Source organism: Actinia tenebrosa, unplaced genomic scaffold, assembly GCF_029948245.1.
Source record: "Actinia tenebrosa isolate PJP-AT-01 unplaced genomic scaffold, QUT_ActTen_1.0 PGA_scaffold16__25_contigs__length_10494907, whole genome shotgun sequence".
Classification (NCBI taxonomy): Eukaryota; Metazoa; Cnidaria; class Anthozoa; order Actiniaria; family Actiniidae; genus Actinia; species Actinia tenebrosa.
The window spans coordinates 7,071,901-7,089,466 of NW_028292576.1; the positions used below are offsets into that span (position 1 = coordinate 7,071,901).

The 17,566-nt window shown below is 37.7% G+C and overlaps 4 protein-coding genes across 4 annotated transcripts in view; 2 read left to right on the forward strand and 2 right to left on the reverse strand.

The window, feature by feature from the left end:
• Window positions 1-404: 404 nt before the first annotated feature.
• Window positions 405-1,445, reverse strand: LOC116302179 (uncharacterized). Its single transcript, XM_031711404.1, has one exon. The coding sequence runs from the start codon at window positions 1,423-1,425 to the stop codon at window positions 943-945; it is 483 nt and encodes a 160-aa protein (XP_031567264.1). The 5' UTR covers window positions 1,426-1,445; the 3' UTR covers window positions 405-942.
• Window positions 1,446-1,717: 272 nt separating this feature from the next.
• LOC116302174 (beta-1,3-galactosyltransferase 5-like) lies at window positions 1,718-3,698 on the forward strand. Its single transcript, XM_031711398.1, has one exon. It carries the CDS (start codon window positions 1,929-1,931, stop codon window positions 2,967-2,969), a length of 1,041 nt encoding a protein of 346 aa, XP_031567258.1. The 5' UTR covers window positions 1,718-1,928; the 3' UTR covers window positions 2,970-3,698.
• A 133-nt stretch (window positions 3,699-3,831) lies between these two features.
• The window catches only part of LOC116302171 (QRFP-like peptide receptor), a 37,711-nt gene continuing 23,976 nt past the window's right edge, over window positions 3,832-17,566 (forward strand). Inside the window, exon 1 of the mRNA XM_031711393.1 lies at window positions 3,832-4,032. The gene's annotated coding sequence lies outside the window, so the exon portion shown is untranslated. The remainder of the gene's footprint in view (window positions 4,033-17,566) is intronic.
• LOC116302170 (QRFP-like peptide receptor) lies at window positions 10,326-17,532 on the reverse strand. The gene is made up of 2 exons (XM_031711392.2): window positions 15,176-17,532; window positions 10,326-10,875 (listed from the first exon to the last, which is right to left on the reverse strand). The coding sequence occupies exon 1, from the start codon at window positions 17,357-17,359 to the stop codon at window positions 16,193-16,195; it is 1,167 nt and encodes a 388-aa protein (XP_031567252.1). The 5' UTR covers window positions 17,360-17,532; the 3' UTR covers window positions 10,326-10,875; window positions 15,176-16,192.

Consider the following 17,566-nt stretch of genomic DNA (forward strand, 5'->3'; position numbering starts at 1 on the left):
TTATTCTAATTCAGGGGTGGATCCAGGATTTTGTTCAGGGAGGGGTGCTAAGCACAAAGTTAACCCAGGGAGGGGTGCACCCCTTAGAATCAAAGGCAAAAAGCAGTATTGGTTATTTTCGAAGTTCGGGCACAAAGTCGAACCACACCCCCTGCACCCTTTCCCTGGATCTGCCCCTGTAATTTCTGCTTTTGTTTTCCTACATCACAAGTGAGGCTAAGCCCACATACCCTGTAGTTTTAAGAGCCGTCAATAGGTTCCCAAAGAAGTAAAGTGGAATTCAAATTTACTTATATTACTTGAAAAATTAGAATGGGTGCACTGAAAATGGGATCGAGGGCATTACAAATGGACATACATCAAACAATATGGGATTTCTTTCATGGAGGCATTTGAACTGAAAATTTTGAAGGGAAATATACTTTAATACCATTTAAAACACATCACTGAAAGGCTATTCCAATTGGACCTTTTGATAATATGGACACTGTTACAGACACTTCTAGTCTATTCCTTGGTGCAAAACGAGAAAAATTAATCAAAAGGTAGCCTTAATATTTTTCTAATTTACACCCATACTCCCTTCCCCTAAGCAGTATGAATATAGAGGTTTTACTCCATCACGTGCCCATCCCATAATACTGCTCAGGCTTCCTGTGGTTAGAAGGCAGAACAATAAAATTCCTTTGCTCTTAGTAATTGAATTTTTTCTCATGTAAAATGATTGTATTGTTCCTGAATGTCTGTGTTGGAAAAACATTTAAACTGACCATTATTATCTAATAAGAAACACTGCAGTCTTTGGATTCATCAGGTGTTTTTAATGAACCAAAACTTGCAGATCTTTTTCACTTTCATATTTCACACGTACGATATTATATTCCATGTACTTCTTTAAGATGTAAATTGTCACTGTCATTCATAATATAAATATCTTCTTCTCTAGGCTGCATCATCTTCATCATCTTCATTCCCTGAATCTCTATCATCATCAGGGAAGTCTTGAGCTCTTAGTTTATCAATAGCACACAAGTAATCCGTGGCTATGTACAAGAAAACACAACCTCCAGTTAAACCAATGAGGGCTCGAGCTAGTTTATTCTTAGGACCAATCTCCTTGACTATAGCCCAACAAAGGACGGACCCTAAATTCATAATCCAGCTCCCAAAAATGCTCCACACAACACGTCTTGAGCGGGAAGGTTTCAGAACATCGTTGATCGGTCGGTTGTAGATGTACACACCAAATCCAATGTGAGACAAGCATAAAGTACTGTTGAACATGATAAGCTGGCCAGTCTTGTCTAGAAATGGAAAATGGATCCCCATGGAGTTGAAGGCCAGGGCAGAGTAGCTGAGTCCTCCGAAATAAGGGGTGTATTTGATTAGAGATCTTCGGACATCTTCGATGGTTATGGACGCCATCTTGGAAATACCATTACCCAAGATACTATGCAAACTTACCACAGGAGGCCCAGTTTCAATATTCCTAAACAGCCATTAGACTAACTTTGGGCTTCCTGTGTTAATCCTTCTATTGTGCTATGTTCAGATAGCGGAACTTAATGCGCATTTATTAAAACTACAACTACAACCTATGACCTATGTTTTAACCATCTTTTAGCTATTATTTCATATCTATTTATAGATATAAAAATCATAGTTCTATATTAGTTATTTGTCATTGTTAATCTCTCCTTTTGGTGGCAGAAGTTTGGTTTTGCTAACGCTTTACCAGTTGCGTTACCAAATATTTTATAGTACAAGTGATGTATAGAAAATATTCAAATCAGTCACATGTTTATTGAACATGCTTTGGAAACTTGAGTTAGTCACGAATGTTAAGAATATGGCCGTTCTTTGAGCTGAAAAAATATTCTTTTGGCCGTTTTTATGGCAGAGTTTGAGGCCAGTGAAGCATCACCATCATGGCAGAAACATCGTCGGCAAATGGAACCTTGTCTTCGAACACAAATGCGAAGACTGCTTCAAAGAAATGTGCAATTTGTCCAAGCCAGAAAGCCATAGTTGTGATATCGTTATCTTTATTCATTTATTTGTTATTGTATTTACAACCATTCGGTAATTACCCTAAAGTTATTCGAAAATTATTATCAATACGACATGTGAATTCAAACGGTACCATCAGTCCAAACATTAAAGGAGAAGTGTTTCTGCTTATTTTAATCAACTCTATTCCCAAGACTTCAAGTAGAAGAGCTGTTCTTCGAGAGACGTGGGCTGGAACTGCCAAAACAGATACCCCTGGTAAGTCTATGAACACTAAAAACAGTTTTAACAACAATCTACAAGTGTTTTGCGTGTTTTTAGTGGGACGATCGAGCAATGAAAAAGAAAACACCGAGCTCGAACGAGAGGCTTACATCAATGGGGACATACTACGAATCGACACTTCAGAAAGCTATAGAAATATGATCAAAAAAATCTGGGGAGGATACAGATGGGCTTCTAAAATCAAACCCAAGTATCTGATGAAAGTTGACGACGATATCTATTTGAATATACCGCATTTAATCACGTGGATACATAAGAAGTCTCTTCCACAAAAGCTCTATGCAGGCTGGGTTTTGCATCTTGGTCGAATAATGCGAAAGCCTAACAACCAATGGTATGTCAGTTACGCTCAGTTTCACGAGCACTACTACCCTGACTACTGCATTGGACCTTTTTATCTCCTCTCAGGCGATTTGATCGAGAAATTAATCCAGGTTTCTCTCAAGAGAAAAATGTTTAACGTAGAAGATGCATACTTGGGTGTGTTGATGAGAGATTTGAAGATTCGACCTCTTCGAATTAACGATCTGTTTGTGTGGGATCCAAGCCTCGGGAACTCTATTCCAAACTGGTCAAATAAACAGTTTCGCCAGGTTATTTGTCTTGGAGAAAGACTTGACAGTAAGATAATTCGCTTAATTCACAGTAAATATCAAAAAATTGGATTCTTATGATTCACTGATTCGATGAATTAATTTGTACCACAGGAAGCCCATTCCAGAAAAGGAGTTCAGTGATCTGAACATTGACTATTTGTGCATTTAACTACGCAAAATTTTAAGAGTAATATAATTATTTCAAATCTATGAATTAAGCAATATTTGCGCTTTTTCAGTTAAAGGTTATTACACGTTCTGACTGACTAAGTCTTTTGAACATCAGTAACTTTAGAGAAAAACTGCACGCTGGTGTTTCAAAAAACTCTATAAAATGACAATTTTAGACTTTATAACTACTACACTACTGATTTCACTTCTGTAGCTTGGCCTTAACGCAACCTCGTAAAAAAGTCATATGTTGCAGTGAAGGCCAGTGGAATTTCAAAGTTCTTGTATTCACCATTTTCCATACATCGGTTCACTGGTCAAACACAAAGCATTCAGTCGAGGTTGCAAGGTTCAAATTTGAATAATCCTTTGAAAGTACCTTGGCGCCTCGCTTGAGCGCTTTGTGTTTGACCAGTGAACCAATGTATGGAAAATGGTGAATTGTCGAAGTTGTGCATTGTTTACAACAGTTACTAACACGTTGCACCACAGCCAATCACAGTAATCATGTTGAGGCCAGGCTGCATAGCCCTAAAGTCAGTTCGACTGCTAATGGTTCGCTCCTATTTAAATACAGTGAAAATTGTGCCGTTTTTTTATTAGAAAACTGGAGTAAAGTACAATTTTTACACGGAATGGTTGTCATACTTGAATACTGTGCAAATTGTTTTGAGGATTTCGAGGGATTTTCCGAGTTTTATCGCCCAGAAGAAGAGATGGATGGTAGGAATCGTACTGTCCAGCCTTGGAATATCTAGACGGAAAGGTTGTCATGCTTCAAGACTGTGCTGTTTTTTAGGAGTTTGAGGGATGTTTCAAGTTTTATTGCCTAGAAGAATGGAGATGGTAGGAATCGTAGTGTCCAGCCTTGTCTTTTCTTATGTAGAGGAGGGAAACGATTAATAAATATACACAAGATCGACTAAAACCTGGCCCTGACTACAAACCACCAAAACAACCATGAATATAGGTATGTTAAAATTGATTATATTTTGATCTCGACCCCTTTCTTTCACCGTAATCGTTATGTAGAACGATTACTGCCTGTGTTCTTGTCTACTTCTTGTTCTTAGTTTTTTACTATTCTTCGTTTGCAATAGACGTCATAGCCGCCATGTTGGAAGAATTTGACAAAAGATTTTTCAATGAATTCTTTTGTTATATCTTCCAACATGGCGGACATCCCTTTTGTTATTGTGCTCTCTAGGGATTGATTGCAAACCAAGAATGCGAAGTTCGTTATAGTCAGTATTTAGCATATGGATGGTCAGTCAGCAGACTTGGCAAATAAATTATATTAATAGATTACTGAGAGTCAATCTATGAGCTAGCCATATCCTAACACCAACGAATTGTTTCATTTTTTGATAAAAATCATGTATTGATGGTTTTCAACCATTCCCAAGATAATAGACCTTATTCGTGGTGTGACAATGTTTTCCCAATTCAACGTGACAATCCTCTGGGGGAATGAAGAGCTATTGTTTTGCAACTCGTCAGGATATCATCGTTATTCCTTTCGTATCCTTTGGGATACTCATGAATTTTTCGAAGAATAAAAACAAAAGAAAATAAATCCTCTGGAGGTTTGTCACGCTGAATTGGGAAAACATTGTCAAACCACGAATAAGGTCTATTAGATAACAAAAGACACGGCGGCCATGTTGGAGGATATAACAAAATAATTCATTGATAATTCTTTTGTGAAGTTCCTCCAACATGGCCGCCGTGAAAACCATCAATACATATCACCGTACTAACATTTATTTAGTTTGGTTTTAATCTATCGAAACTACTTGAGAAAAGATTTCTCAACACACTTGCACGAATTTTCGACCGCCGAAATGCGTAAATAAGTGGGTTAATCAAGGACTGAAAGTGCACAAACGAAAGCCCAATAGGCTGAGCGATATATCGAAAATCAACCGTCCATTGGTTGCCTTTCAAGATGCCTAAAATTCGCATGGTAATGATAGGACAAAATGATATGATGGATACGACTATGATTGCTAATAACGTTACACTTCTCTTTAAGTCTTTCGCCTCTTGCTTTATTTGTCGATGTTGCTGTTGTTGTTGCTGCTCGATGTTGCTGTTGTTGCTGCTGCTGTCGTTGTTGTTGCTGCTGCTGTCGTTGCTGCTGTTGTTGCTGCTGCTGCTGCTCTTGATGCTGATGGAGCTTCTCCTGTCGTCGCTGCTTCTAGTTTTGTTGTTGCTGATGCTGCTGCTGTCGTTGTTGCTGGTGGTGGTAGTGGTGCTGCTGCTATTGTAATTGATGCTGTTGTTATCGACGCTGCTGCTGATGTCGTACGTTATGTTGTTTTCTTGTCGTTTGACAGCCTCTCGCTGAACTGCAATCGTTCTTCTCTGATGAAGAGACTTAGCAAAGACTTTAAAAGAGCAGAAAACAATGACTAGAACGCTTGGCACAACAATAAGAACTCCCGTTATCTTCTTTGAGTAATACGAGTCATTGAGCAGTAGGGTACACGTCAAAGTAGTACAAGCTGTGAAAACCCATCCTATGATCACGACTGTGATGAGTCTTTTCGTCGTAATACGTTTTTGATAATATAATGGATAATGAACAGCTAGATATCTTTCTACACTAACCAATAAGATGCTTACTAACGACCATCCGCTACACAGCAGTGCAGATACTTGATAAGCAATTGTTAACTCACATAACGATGAACATCCAACCATATTACAAACCGTCATTGCAACGAATAATGGTTGAACAAGAAGTCCTACCAACAGGTCAGCAACCGATAGAACACCAAGAATAAGGTAGTAAGTAGCTGTTCGAAAATGATAGTTTTCCAGTACAGACCAAATGATTAAGAAGTTAAGATAAGCAGAAGGGATAGCAGTGATCGGGTTAAGGACGCAGAATACAATCCACGTTGGAATAACTGAAGCAGGTAGATCAACAGTACTTTTGACTTCATAATCTAGCGACAATATACAACGTGGTTTGGATTCAGAAACGTTTACTAAGACATTTGCCATTCGGTGTCCTGACCTTCACACGGAATCATAAACTCGAATATTCTGCTTTGCGATATTTTACTTTTTGGCCACGCTCATAAGAATGAGGCGGTTGGCGCAGTGACACTTGTAATGCGGGAGATATGTCAAGTGTAAATCATAGGTGAATCATTATGAAACAATTATCTTCATTGATTACTGGATTCTGAAACAAAATATTGATTTAAATTACGTTAAGAGTGAAGTCAAAGATGTGAAAATGTTTCTTTGGGCTAAGAGTTTATAGACAAAAAGAATAACTAGAAGTTTCTTGAATAGATATTTCGGACGACATCCATCGTCCATCATTAGTTTAATGACTCTATAAGCGAAGTCAAAAATGAAGTTAAGAGTGCAAATTAAGAAGAGGGTCCTGAAGGGGTAATATGGGAGCTGGAATATTCCTTTTCTGGGCTGGGAAAATGGGATTTTATGCACTGAGAATAGGATAAGCAAACAAAAAATGAGAAATAGGAAGTGGGATCGAGATTTGAAACAAACATATCCTATCCCGAATTCGCTTGACTGGTCGCTTGATGAATAAAAGAATCAAGTTCAATCTCTTCAAACCATTGTTTCGTGGTCAGTCAAGCGAATTCGGTATAGGTCTATTTGCTCAAAATGGGAGAAAGACTGTTGGTACAAGCATTTGGCGTCATAATCCTGCTTTTCTATTATTGTTCCCATATTCTACTCCTTTCAAAGAAAAGAAAATTAAGCATAAAAAAACTACACGATTTTTTTAGTGGGATAACTAGATTTACAGATCAGATTAGAACTTAGTAGGTTGAATTGTGCAGAAGGAGGAAAACCTAAAAACCCGGAGAAAAACCCTCGAAGCACAGAAGAGAACCAACCAACAACTCTACTCACATAAGACGAGTCCGAGGATCGAAACCGGAGTCGCATCGTTGAGAAGCGAGCGCTCTCATAGCTACGCCACCCATGCTTCCGTGACTAAAACCATAGTTTGGCTGCAGATGAGTATACAGTGGCACGAAAACGAGCCGTTCCGATTTTGCGCTCAAAAGAAAACCTGATACAAAGGATTTGTGATTGATCAATAATTGTCATTAGAATTTGAAGGGGTTTTGATCGCTTTAATTTACGAAAACCCAAACGAAAGATTAATAAAATAAATCTTTGTATCCAGTCTCTATCGCTTTCGCAATAATTGAGGACACGCACACTACCGCGCGCTGCGTTCAATCTTTAATTTACAAATCCTATACGGAGAGAGGAAGCAATTGTCCTAAAATATGCTATCTTTGTAGTATTGTATGAATCAGCAGAAGTGAACTATTTGAAATGGTGGATTTAAAAACATATAGCCAATAGGGACCTTAAGCATCGTTAGGGATCTTGAGCATCATTAGGGACCTTAAGCATCATTAGGGACCTTAATCATCATTAGGGACCTTAAGCATCATTAGGGACCTTAAGCATCGTTAGGGGCCTTTATTATCATTAGGGACCTTAATCATCACGATGGACCTTAATCATCATCAGGGACCTTAAGCACGCCAGGTTTTCGAAGCGCCCTTCACCTCTAACTCAATATTTTCATATATCAATATTTTTACATGAAGTGAATAGTTGAATGGTAAAATACTTTCATATTATTTAAGTGATGCATCTTGGAGATATCAAAGTTTATACTTCCAATATGTTAATGAGTTTTGTATATTTAACAATGCCTCCTAACGAAGAGCTATATAACGACCGTTAATTCAGTTGATTATATCGCTTCAGGTTAAATTAAACATTGTTTAAGTTAATGAGTTTAGACGCCATTATGGTTTTGCTCTTCTAATGTAAGTCACGGAGTGTCTGAAAGACTATCAGTTTCGTGTCGAACGACGATATGCAAGGGCCTTTTTCATACACTTTTTAAAATGAAAACACAAAAGTTCCCATACCCTGGTCACAGAGGTTTCTCGTACTTTTTTTTATATCTTTATATTAATCAAATACTACGTTTTCATGCTAGTTAAAAAATAAACAGCTTTAAGAATGTTTCCATACCAGAGTGGCAATAGAGTGACATATAAATGTAAAAATTTTTTCAAGATTTTTGGACCAACTTTGAACACAGGTAGCCCAAACTAGGTTTCTGTGATGTCATATTATAAGAAAATGTATGGCGATACTTAAGAAGCTCAATCAATTCGTCAAAATGTGAAAAAGAGAAGGAATCTCTGGTATTCATGCTTGTAACCATCATAGGCACCATTTGATGCTATTTTTAGAATCACATTTGCAATCGTTTGTTTGTTTATTTTATATTCTATTTTTATAATTATTTTGGCATGTGCATGGCGGTGTGCCCTCTACGCTCTTTGCCCACGTTTTGTTGAAAAACGCTAGAAAGCGTGAGCAACTATGTCGGCGGTGCACAGAGGGTCCTTGACTCTTTGCGCCGGCTTCGCTGAGAAATACGTGATAGACGACTTGGAACGAGTCGAGCGTAGAGCGCGTATAGAAAAATCTAGAATCCATTAGGAAAACTAGATCAAAACTAGAATCCATCAGAAAAGACTTGTGAATTGATAGTGCCAATTTGGACGTTTTTTTAAATACAAAATTATGCAATGTAGCCAAAGCTCAGACAACGTCACAATGGTATTGTATTGTATTATAGTTCTATTCCTAAATCTTAAACCGGTATCTGATTTACATTTGGCATACTCTCACTCACTCACTCGCTCACACACACTCACTCGCTCACACACACTCACTTGCTCACTCACTCATACACTCTCTCACTCACTCACACACTCACTCACTCACACACTTTCACTCACTCACTCACTCACACTATCAAACACACTCACACACTCACTCACTCACTTAAAAATTTAAAAAATCCACCGGGCTTTTCATCCGTGCCCGGCAGTCTGTTATCATGAGAAATTGAGGTGAGTGCTTTGACAAGAGAGTCGTTCGTATTCTTTGACGAGGAAAGACAGACACTACAAATTAAAATCTATTAAGCAGAGGAAAACATCGCTCGAAATTTCTGTATAAAAATAGCCGGGATACTTTAAATCGATTACAATTCTTTTTAGGTAAGAAAATTAAGTCATGCAAACCTCTAGAACTCAGTCGAAATCGGCAAATTGTGTTCAAGGTACTTAAGACCTGGGTGGAAGATCAATTATAGCAAGAATCATTTTATTTTTCTTGTTGTTATAATTGTACTCAAACCTTCCCAAAATTGGCATGGGCACTTTATAAGCTTAAATCTTCTTACATGCAGCAAATCGTTTCTTATTTGCAGCAACTCGTCTAACTTGCAGGCAAATCGTTTCTTATTTGCAGCAACTCGTCTAACTTGCTGCATTTCCCTTATTATGGGCCATCATTATCATTATAACTCACTCTATACCAGTGACTAAATTTGTAAGCGTAGACGATAGCCTAAATCACTTGGTATGTTTTTGTTTCTCAGACAACCGAGAGTTACTTCTCAAACAACTTGAGGAGTTAGTATGAAAGTAGTCGTCTAAGTGAAATAAGGAAAATACATTAGAATAGGTTCTATTTTGGGCATACAATGCTGGGGATTCTCCCTTGGGGTTCGATTCATGGACCGGTTATTATCACTTTTCCTGAATGCATCCAGACAAAATGGCAATCGGTGAAGTGATTTTTAGTCAAACATGTCTATTTTTAACTTTTCGATCTTTGAATTTATTTTTCTCAGTTCTCTCGTCTTCTCTTGTCTTGTCTTCTATTCGGGTATTGTCTTATTTCTTGTTTGATTTGATGATATGTGTGAAGGGCGTGAATGTAGTAGGCTAGAGGATATATGGGATTTTTAGCTTATGAGTATTAGTGTGCATTTGATGATCAGCTTATCTATGTAGGGGTGATTATAGTACTTGCTCTATACTTTCTATGTCTTCATTAGCTTATCTCTTCTCTTGTCTTGTCTTCTCGATTTTTCTTTCTTTCTTCTTTCTCTTCTCTTCTCTTCTCTTGCTCTTGTCTTCTCTTCTTTCTTCTTTTCGTCTCTGTCTTCTTGTTTTATCTTGTCTTTCTGTCTATCTTCTTGGGTTGTCTTGTTGTAATTTTAGTCTTGTCGTCTTCTCTTCTTCTGTATTCTATTAAGCATTTGCGCTGTACGTCCAGTAAGGCAGGCAGGGGACGGGGGCGGGTGTTGCAGGGAAGTGAGGATCCGGCGTTCCTGTCCTTTCCGTTCCGGGCCTTTCCTGTCCTTTCCTTTCCTTTCCTTTCCTTTCCTCCTTTTCTTCTTTTCACTTCCCTTCCTCCCATTTTCTATTATTATCCTCATTTAACATCTTTTTTCCAAACATTCATTTTTATTTTCATTGCTTCTAATTCTATGGAATTACCTTCCTGTTGTATTTTGTTCTGTCTATTTATTTAACTCTGTAGAACTCATTATTGTTCTTTCTCAATTAGTATAGCATAACCGCAAGTCGGGTGGTCGTTTTATCATCTTCCCTGTCTCCGTGTTTGCAGTTTGAACAATTAGAATAACAATTCAATATGCGTGCGATAACCATGGAATGCAATCCAAACATCACTCAGTATCTTTCCCCGAGGCGGCAAACATCCACAGTTTCAACCTCCTCCGACACAAATAATCCACAATTACTACATGTTGATAATAAGCAAATAGGAACTCTTGATTCTCAACAGGAACTTGATGATAATTTGTTTTAGCTAACTAACTAGAGAAGCAGCCATGTTTTTATGCTTCTTTTCTTCTTCGACATCATCGTCATCTTCTTCTTGACCTGTTCTTCTTCGTATCCTAGAATAAGGGAGGAATTTTAAAAAATACATTAAAAAATATAATTGGAGCTTCTTGTTCCGTGTGCTCATGTTTTCCCTGTTGTCTCTAGTTTGTAATTTTCGGTTAGGCACAATGGCTGGTCCCTTGATTAGAGGGAGTAATGTTTTTTGAGTTTCTGATTGTCAGCTAGACGTGGTGAAGCCACAACAGCCTGTGTGGTCTTTATAGCTTTTCTGAACTTAGAATTGAATCAACGTTACCGCGGAAAGAACGCGATTAGTGTGGATCGATTTGTTTGTTGATGTATTTTCCGTATGGTTTCGTATTTGAGCCAATTTCTTGGTAATGTAACTTTTTAAGTAGTTAGTCGTTCGAGTTGCTTTCAAAAAATGGAAAAGGGAAATAGTAAGAAAGACTGAAAAATGAAGGAAAAAAGTAGTTGAGAAAGAAAGAAAGAAACAATGAATGAATGAAATGATGAAGGAAAGACAGAAGGAAGGGGAAAAAAAGGGAAAAAAGTGAGTGACGAAGGAAGAAAGCAGGATTTTCCTCCCGTAAATATTTTTCTCTTGATGCCTTAAGCTTTTCTTTTAGCAGAATGAAGGAATAAAGAGAATGAAAGAAAGAAAGGAAAGGAAAGGAAAGGAAAGGAAAGGAAAGGAAAGGAAAGGAAAGGAAAGGAAAAGAAAGGAAAGGAAAAGAAAGGAAAAGGAAAGGAAAGAAAAAGGAAAGGAGAGGAAAAAAATAATAAAGAAAGTGAGTGACGAAGGAAGTAAGCAGGATTTTTCCCCCTGTACATATCTTTTTCTTAATGCCTTCAAGCTTTTCTTTTGTCATCTTCTTTTTCAACTAACAAACATCACCTAAAGATAGTATAATATGTAGAGTTGCTAATGCACATCTTTTCATGTCGTTCCCAATTATTTCATTAAACTCTTTGTTCCTGTATGTTCCTGAATGACGCAAGGTCAGACTAAAAGCTCCTTCAAAATCCATATATCATTTTCCTACCATTGCTAATCGATAATTGCTATCGTGGGCATACGACACACTAACGACACACTTATGTATACCCTCAGAATCATCGTTATAGTTCAAAAACATAGCAAATAGTAGGTAAGACTGAAATAGTACATGGGAAGTATGCACTTATCTAGTGATACAACACGATGGAATGTTCATAAATCGTTGATTCACTGACAGAAAGCATGAAGGCTTTTAAGACATGCTTCATATTGACTCAGCCGTATCTCAAATGAATACATCAGAGGATAATCGTGTCATTTCCCAGAATACCAGCCTTTTGGTCTCAGCTTCTATGTTCTATATTTTTTTGACCGATAATGATTTCGTGTTTGAGTGCATGCTGCAGATAATTACGTGAAGCGTAACGCATTAAAAATCATTTACTGCAAATATGCAGGAATATCATTGCCTTTATTTCATTCTCTTAATTAGCAGATGTGATTATACAAAATAATATGTTCTTTATTAGATTTAGGTAAATGCATTTTATATTTATATTTATATTTCTAGAATGCTTTATAACAGGCACCTTTCTCTTTCTTTTCAACAAAAAGTTATTAAAGACTTTTTTAAAGGAAGAATTTCCAAAGCTTTTCCTAAGTGTATGCAGGGAAACAACTGTGTTATGTACTGCCCAGTTCTCCAGGTTCGATTCCTATACTTTGCAATTTGACTTGGCATTTGAGGGTAGAGCTTCAGAATCCTCTCCTTGATTCCGTATTCGAGCGTTTTTCTCCGGATCCAATTCAATCTGTTAGTTAGCCGTGCTCTAACTTAGATCGGCCCAGAGGTTGTTCCAGGGTTCAATCTGTGAGTTAGCCATGCCCTGACTTGGATAAGCCCAGAGGTTGTTTCAGGGTTCAATCTGTGAGTTAGCCATGCCATGACTTAGATCAGCCCAGAGGTTGTTTCAGGGTTCAATCTGTGAGTTAGCCATGCCCTGACTTAGATCAGTCCAGAGGTTGTTTCAGGGTTCAATCTGTGAGTTAGCCATGCCCTGACTTAGATCAACCCAGAGGTTGTTTCAGGGTTCCGATCTGTGAGTTAGCCATGTCCTGACTTAGATCAGCCCAGAGGTGGTTTTAGGGTTCAATATGTGAGTTAGCAATGCCCTGACTTTGACAATCCCAGAGTTTGTTTAATGGCTCGATCTGTGAGTTAGCCATGCCCTGACTTTGATCAGTACAGAGGAATATTGTTTCAGAGTATTCCTAAAATTATATATATTTTCAGTTTTACAACCTCCTTTATGTAATAGTTTTATTTTTTATTAACGATCGAACGATTTTTTCCAATGCCTTTTAAATTTGACCAAGATACATATACCGATATGAATATATTTGTGTATCGAATGATTACACAACTTCATAATATAAAGCCGCCGTACCATACAAGAGAATGTGTCATTATATATTTTTTATATAAGTCATATCTAATTTAAATAGCCGTTTTCCTAATATCCGAAGCTGATTACATTGTGATTTGTGAAGTCGTCGCATTGTCGTCCTTGCCACAGGCTATCATTTATAAGTGAATAGTACATTGTACTTCAGACATATTAAAAAAAAAATCGAATGGAAACTAGATAGCTAATGATGCCGAGTACAATACAATTTCAGAGACCTTTTTTGTAAATTTTGAGAGTGGATTACCAAAAGGGCCCCGTCTAATTCGGTACTCACTGATTTCTGTACACTGTAGTCTAATAGCTTCGCAAATCTGGTGCTTCAAAAGAGACGTCTTTTTATATTTTTTTAATTGCAAAGTAATTAAGGATTGAGGTGCAACTCTTACTCTAAATCTATCGGAAATTAAAAAGAGAAAAGTTTGATATTCTCGATAGAATGAAATATAAGATATATTGTGATATTATTATGTTTTATTTTTAGAGATATTATGATATATTAATAATGTATTGATTTATTATAGAACAGTGTTGTTTCGATCCATCTAATACTGTCGAGTGCGTAAAAGCAAAAGAGGAAAAATAGTCTGTATTTAATAAACTAAATGAAAATGAAAGAGCCGGGAGATGACTTGATTCAAACGAAAGTTTAATTTAAAAAGACAGAATATATATGCTTGGCTTTTGACGAATTATCGAGATTTAGTTGAAAAATAAGGAAAATGAGAGCTGAAGGGATGATTAAAAAGGGATGAAATTTGGAAAGCGAAAAAAGAACTATGGTCGAATCTAATACTAGTAAGATAACTGGGAAGTTTTTGGAAAAAAAATCAAGTAAAAAAAGATTTGGGAATTAAGACGAATCGATTATGGTGCCGCGACAAAATTTGGAAAATAAACTCAGGCTGAGCAATGGTCGAATCGATGACTAGATTATTGAAAAGTTTGAAAAATAATAAAAATATGACGCTAAATTGAAGGGCCGTGAAAGGACTACTTAAGCGTTTGCACTTAATGTGTCTTGTATATGTCCTTGTAAATCGTTTCAAAATCCTTTCACGTGCTTATGATAATAATCTTACAAAAATAGTACAATTCAAATGAACAAATCTAACATTTCAGTATTCATGTGTCTATATTGCTTCTTTGTCCGCTCAAAACGGAATGTCTGTAAAGTTCATAGGGATTTTGGTATCAGATCCCATCTCAGTAGCGTCATGATAATATGAGTGGCAATTGTAAAACTAGTATATGCGACTATCCGAAACAGTTTTTAAGTACTGACTATTAATATATACAGAAGAAACAACAAATATACGTGTTGAAATTCAAGGCAAAAGTAAAGAAAAGCATTTTTCTTTTAGAAGTAAACAGATTTTTTACAACTAGTATATAAGATTACTAGATCGAAAAAAGCTTTTGAGTACTGACCGGATGAAATCATACCGAAAAAAAACCGCGCTACGTGTTGAAATTCAAGGCAAAAGTAAAGAAAAGCATTCTGCATTTAGAAGACTGAAAAGAGATTTATTACAACAAGAATATAAGATTACTGGATCGAAAGTTTTTTAGTACTGACCGGCTGAATGAAATACCGAAAAAAAAACAACAACAACAATGCTACGTGTTGAAATTTAAGGCAAAACTAAAGACAAGGATTTTGCATTAAGGAAAAAGTAAAGAAAAGTATTCTGTATCTATAGTTCATACGAAAAGAGATGTATTGTTTCGTAGGGCCCTTATGGATACCGGCCGATGAAAGGGCCACCCTGCCTGAACGAAGTTTACGTTCATTATATTTGCTAAAATAGTTCATTCATAAAATATGTTTTTGGCCTCTAGAAGACTCTAGTTACGATTTACGTATACCACGATGAACCTACTTACTTAAGCCTATCGCTCTCATGCGGGAATAGACAATCATTCCCAGCGATCCCTTTACTCCAATCAGTATGGTTTTGGACTTTCCTCGCAGTCAGGCGCCTAGTCAGTCATATGAAACGCAATGAAACTGAAATATTACTCGTATCCGTAGTTACAAGACCAACTTTTCAGTCGAACAGCCAAGGGCATCTCAAGCGTACTGTTCTTCCAGTCAACAAGGCTAGATACGTCGACAGATGGTGCATCGTTTAATTTGCCCGTGGATTACTAACATCCTATCTTTATAAAACCATATCCTTATAATTCCCTTGAAGACCCTAACGACTTCGGAGTAATATAATGAACCTTCTGGAAAACTTCCTAATATTGCGCTCAAATTTCAAAATATAGTTAAAACAGGTTTTCAAGGATCTCATGAAAAATAAGAGTCGGATAGAAAGAATACTCCGTATTGGATCTTTGTTAAGCCTACTCGATATATTATCTCTCCTGTTCGGTTGAAATACTTATTTTTACACTATACTTACTAGTGAATACTATATGCCTACCAAATCCCTAGCTATAGGACCAGAGCCTGGCAAGGATCTAAAGAAGAAACTTTAACAAGCTATTGTCAAACGCCTTTTTTTACATGTTTCTAAAACTTGGTCGCTTTTCGTCAGTTGCGTGAGAGTTCTCTGCTTTTCGAGGGCTATAGTCTGTAGAAATCTATCCAGAAAGGATTTTTTCACTCTCAGTTTATGTTATAAACATCTGTGCTAAGGCCAAAAGGTTGGAAGTGTCTTTCACCATGCAGACGAGGAAGCTTGCTCCATGGTCTTTTCGTCAGTTGCGCCGTGAAAGTTCTCTGCTTTTCAAGGGCTGTAGTCTGTAGCCGAGAAATCTATCAGAGTAGGATTGTTTCAGTCTTAGTTATGTTAAAAACATCTTTGCTTTGGCCCAAAGTTTGGCGTTATTTTTCACCATGCAGACGAGGAAGCTTGCGCCAAATTCTTGACCACGTATTTTTCGCGACTCCGCTCAAGTTTTCTGGTCCAAGGAAAGAGGTTCGATTCTTGACGGCTGTTCCATAAGAGAGGGTTCAGCTATCTGTTCCACACTATTCTTGAAGCTAATTCTTGTTGTCATGATGGTGGATCTTAGGCTTGAATTAGTACTATGGCTTAGATGTCCTCTTGGATAACCAACTGTCCGAGCTTTCTCGTACCAGGGTAGCAAGGCTTTGAGACCGTTTTTGTAATTCTCGTTAAAGACGAAGTAGATATACGGGGTGATGGCGTTGTTCGAGAAAGCCATCATGTACACGACTAGCTGAGCGTGGAAGAGTATGTCACAAGGCACTTCCCAATCCCAGTGATGGAAGCATAGTAATGTAAAAACTATTGATGGCGTCCAACAAATGAAAAACGCCAAAACCACCGTCATTACCATTCGAAACGTGTTGACGACTCGCTTCTGTCGGTTTATAATCATGTGTCCGTATCTTGTTCCGGGAATTCGTTGTCGTTTAAGTTTGAGGATGATTACACAGTAGAGGGTAGTTATTGAGAGGAGAGGGAAGGCGTAGAAGAGGATCATAATAGCAATGTGAATCTTCTCAACTGTTTGCCTGTAGTCGAGCGGCTCCCACGTGATGTAGCAAAATGCTTTTTTCCCCAGATAGAAGAGTCTATGGACGTAGAAATAAAAGCCGTGAAAAAGCATTGCAAGAAGCCAGATGGAAACAATTATCACGATACATCTTCGAGTGCTTCTGATTGCTGCTCGCAGAGGGCGCATAACAGCGTAAAATCGCTCGACTGCTACAAGCACAAGACTGTGGATGGACACCATAAGACAAACATCGTAAATAAATGGAACAAATTTACAGAGAAACTCTCCAAACGTCCCGCCTATCAGCCACGCGTTCCTGCCATGGTAAACGTGTGCCAGGGTTTTCGGGACTAGAAATATGGGCACCATTAAGTCGGCGATAGCCATGTTAGCAATAAAATAATTTGCGGGTGTCCTCATTGATCTGTTCCTATAGACGATTGCAACCACGAGGGTGTTTCCTATGACGCCAAATATCAGGACCAACAAGTACCCAATCGTTTCGCTAACTTTTGAAAAAGTGGTCATCGTGTATACTTCACAATTTGGGCCCAAACCGGTGCTATTTGTAGTGCTGTTGGCAGAGAAATTCATCTCTGAAGGACGAAAAGAACGGTTCCTGGGAACTTGAAATCAAACCATAAACTGTATCCAAAAACTGCCGGCTTCTTAAAAGCGGTGTGCAGCTATATCGATGCCAAATTCGATTCTAAGAAAGTTTCTTCCTTAAATACCTAAGAATGAAACTCGAAACCCAGAGATGTCGCTCGCAAGGATGTCAACCAGGTTCTAAGAACATCC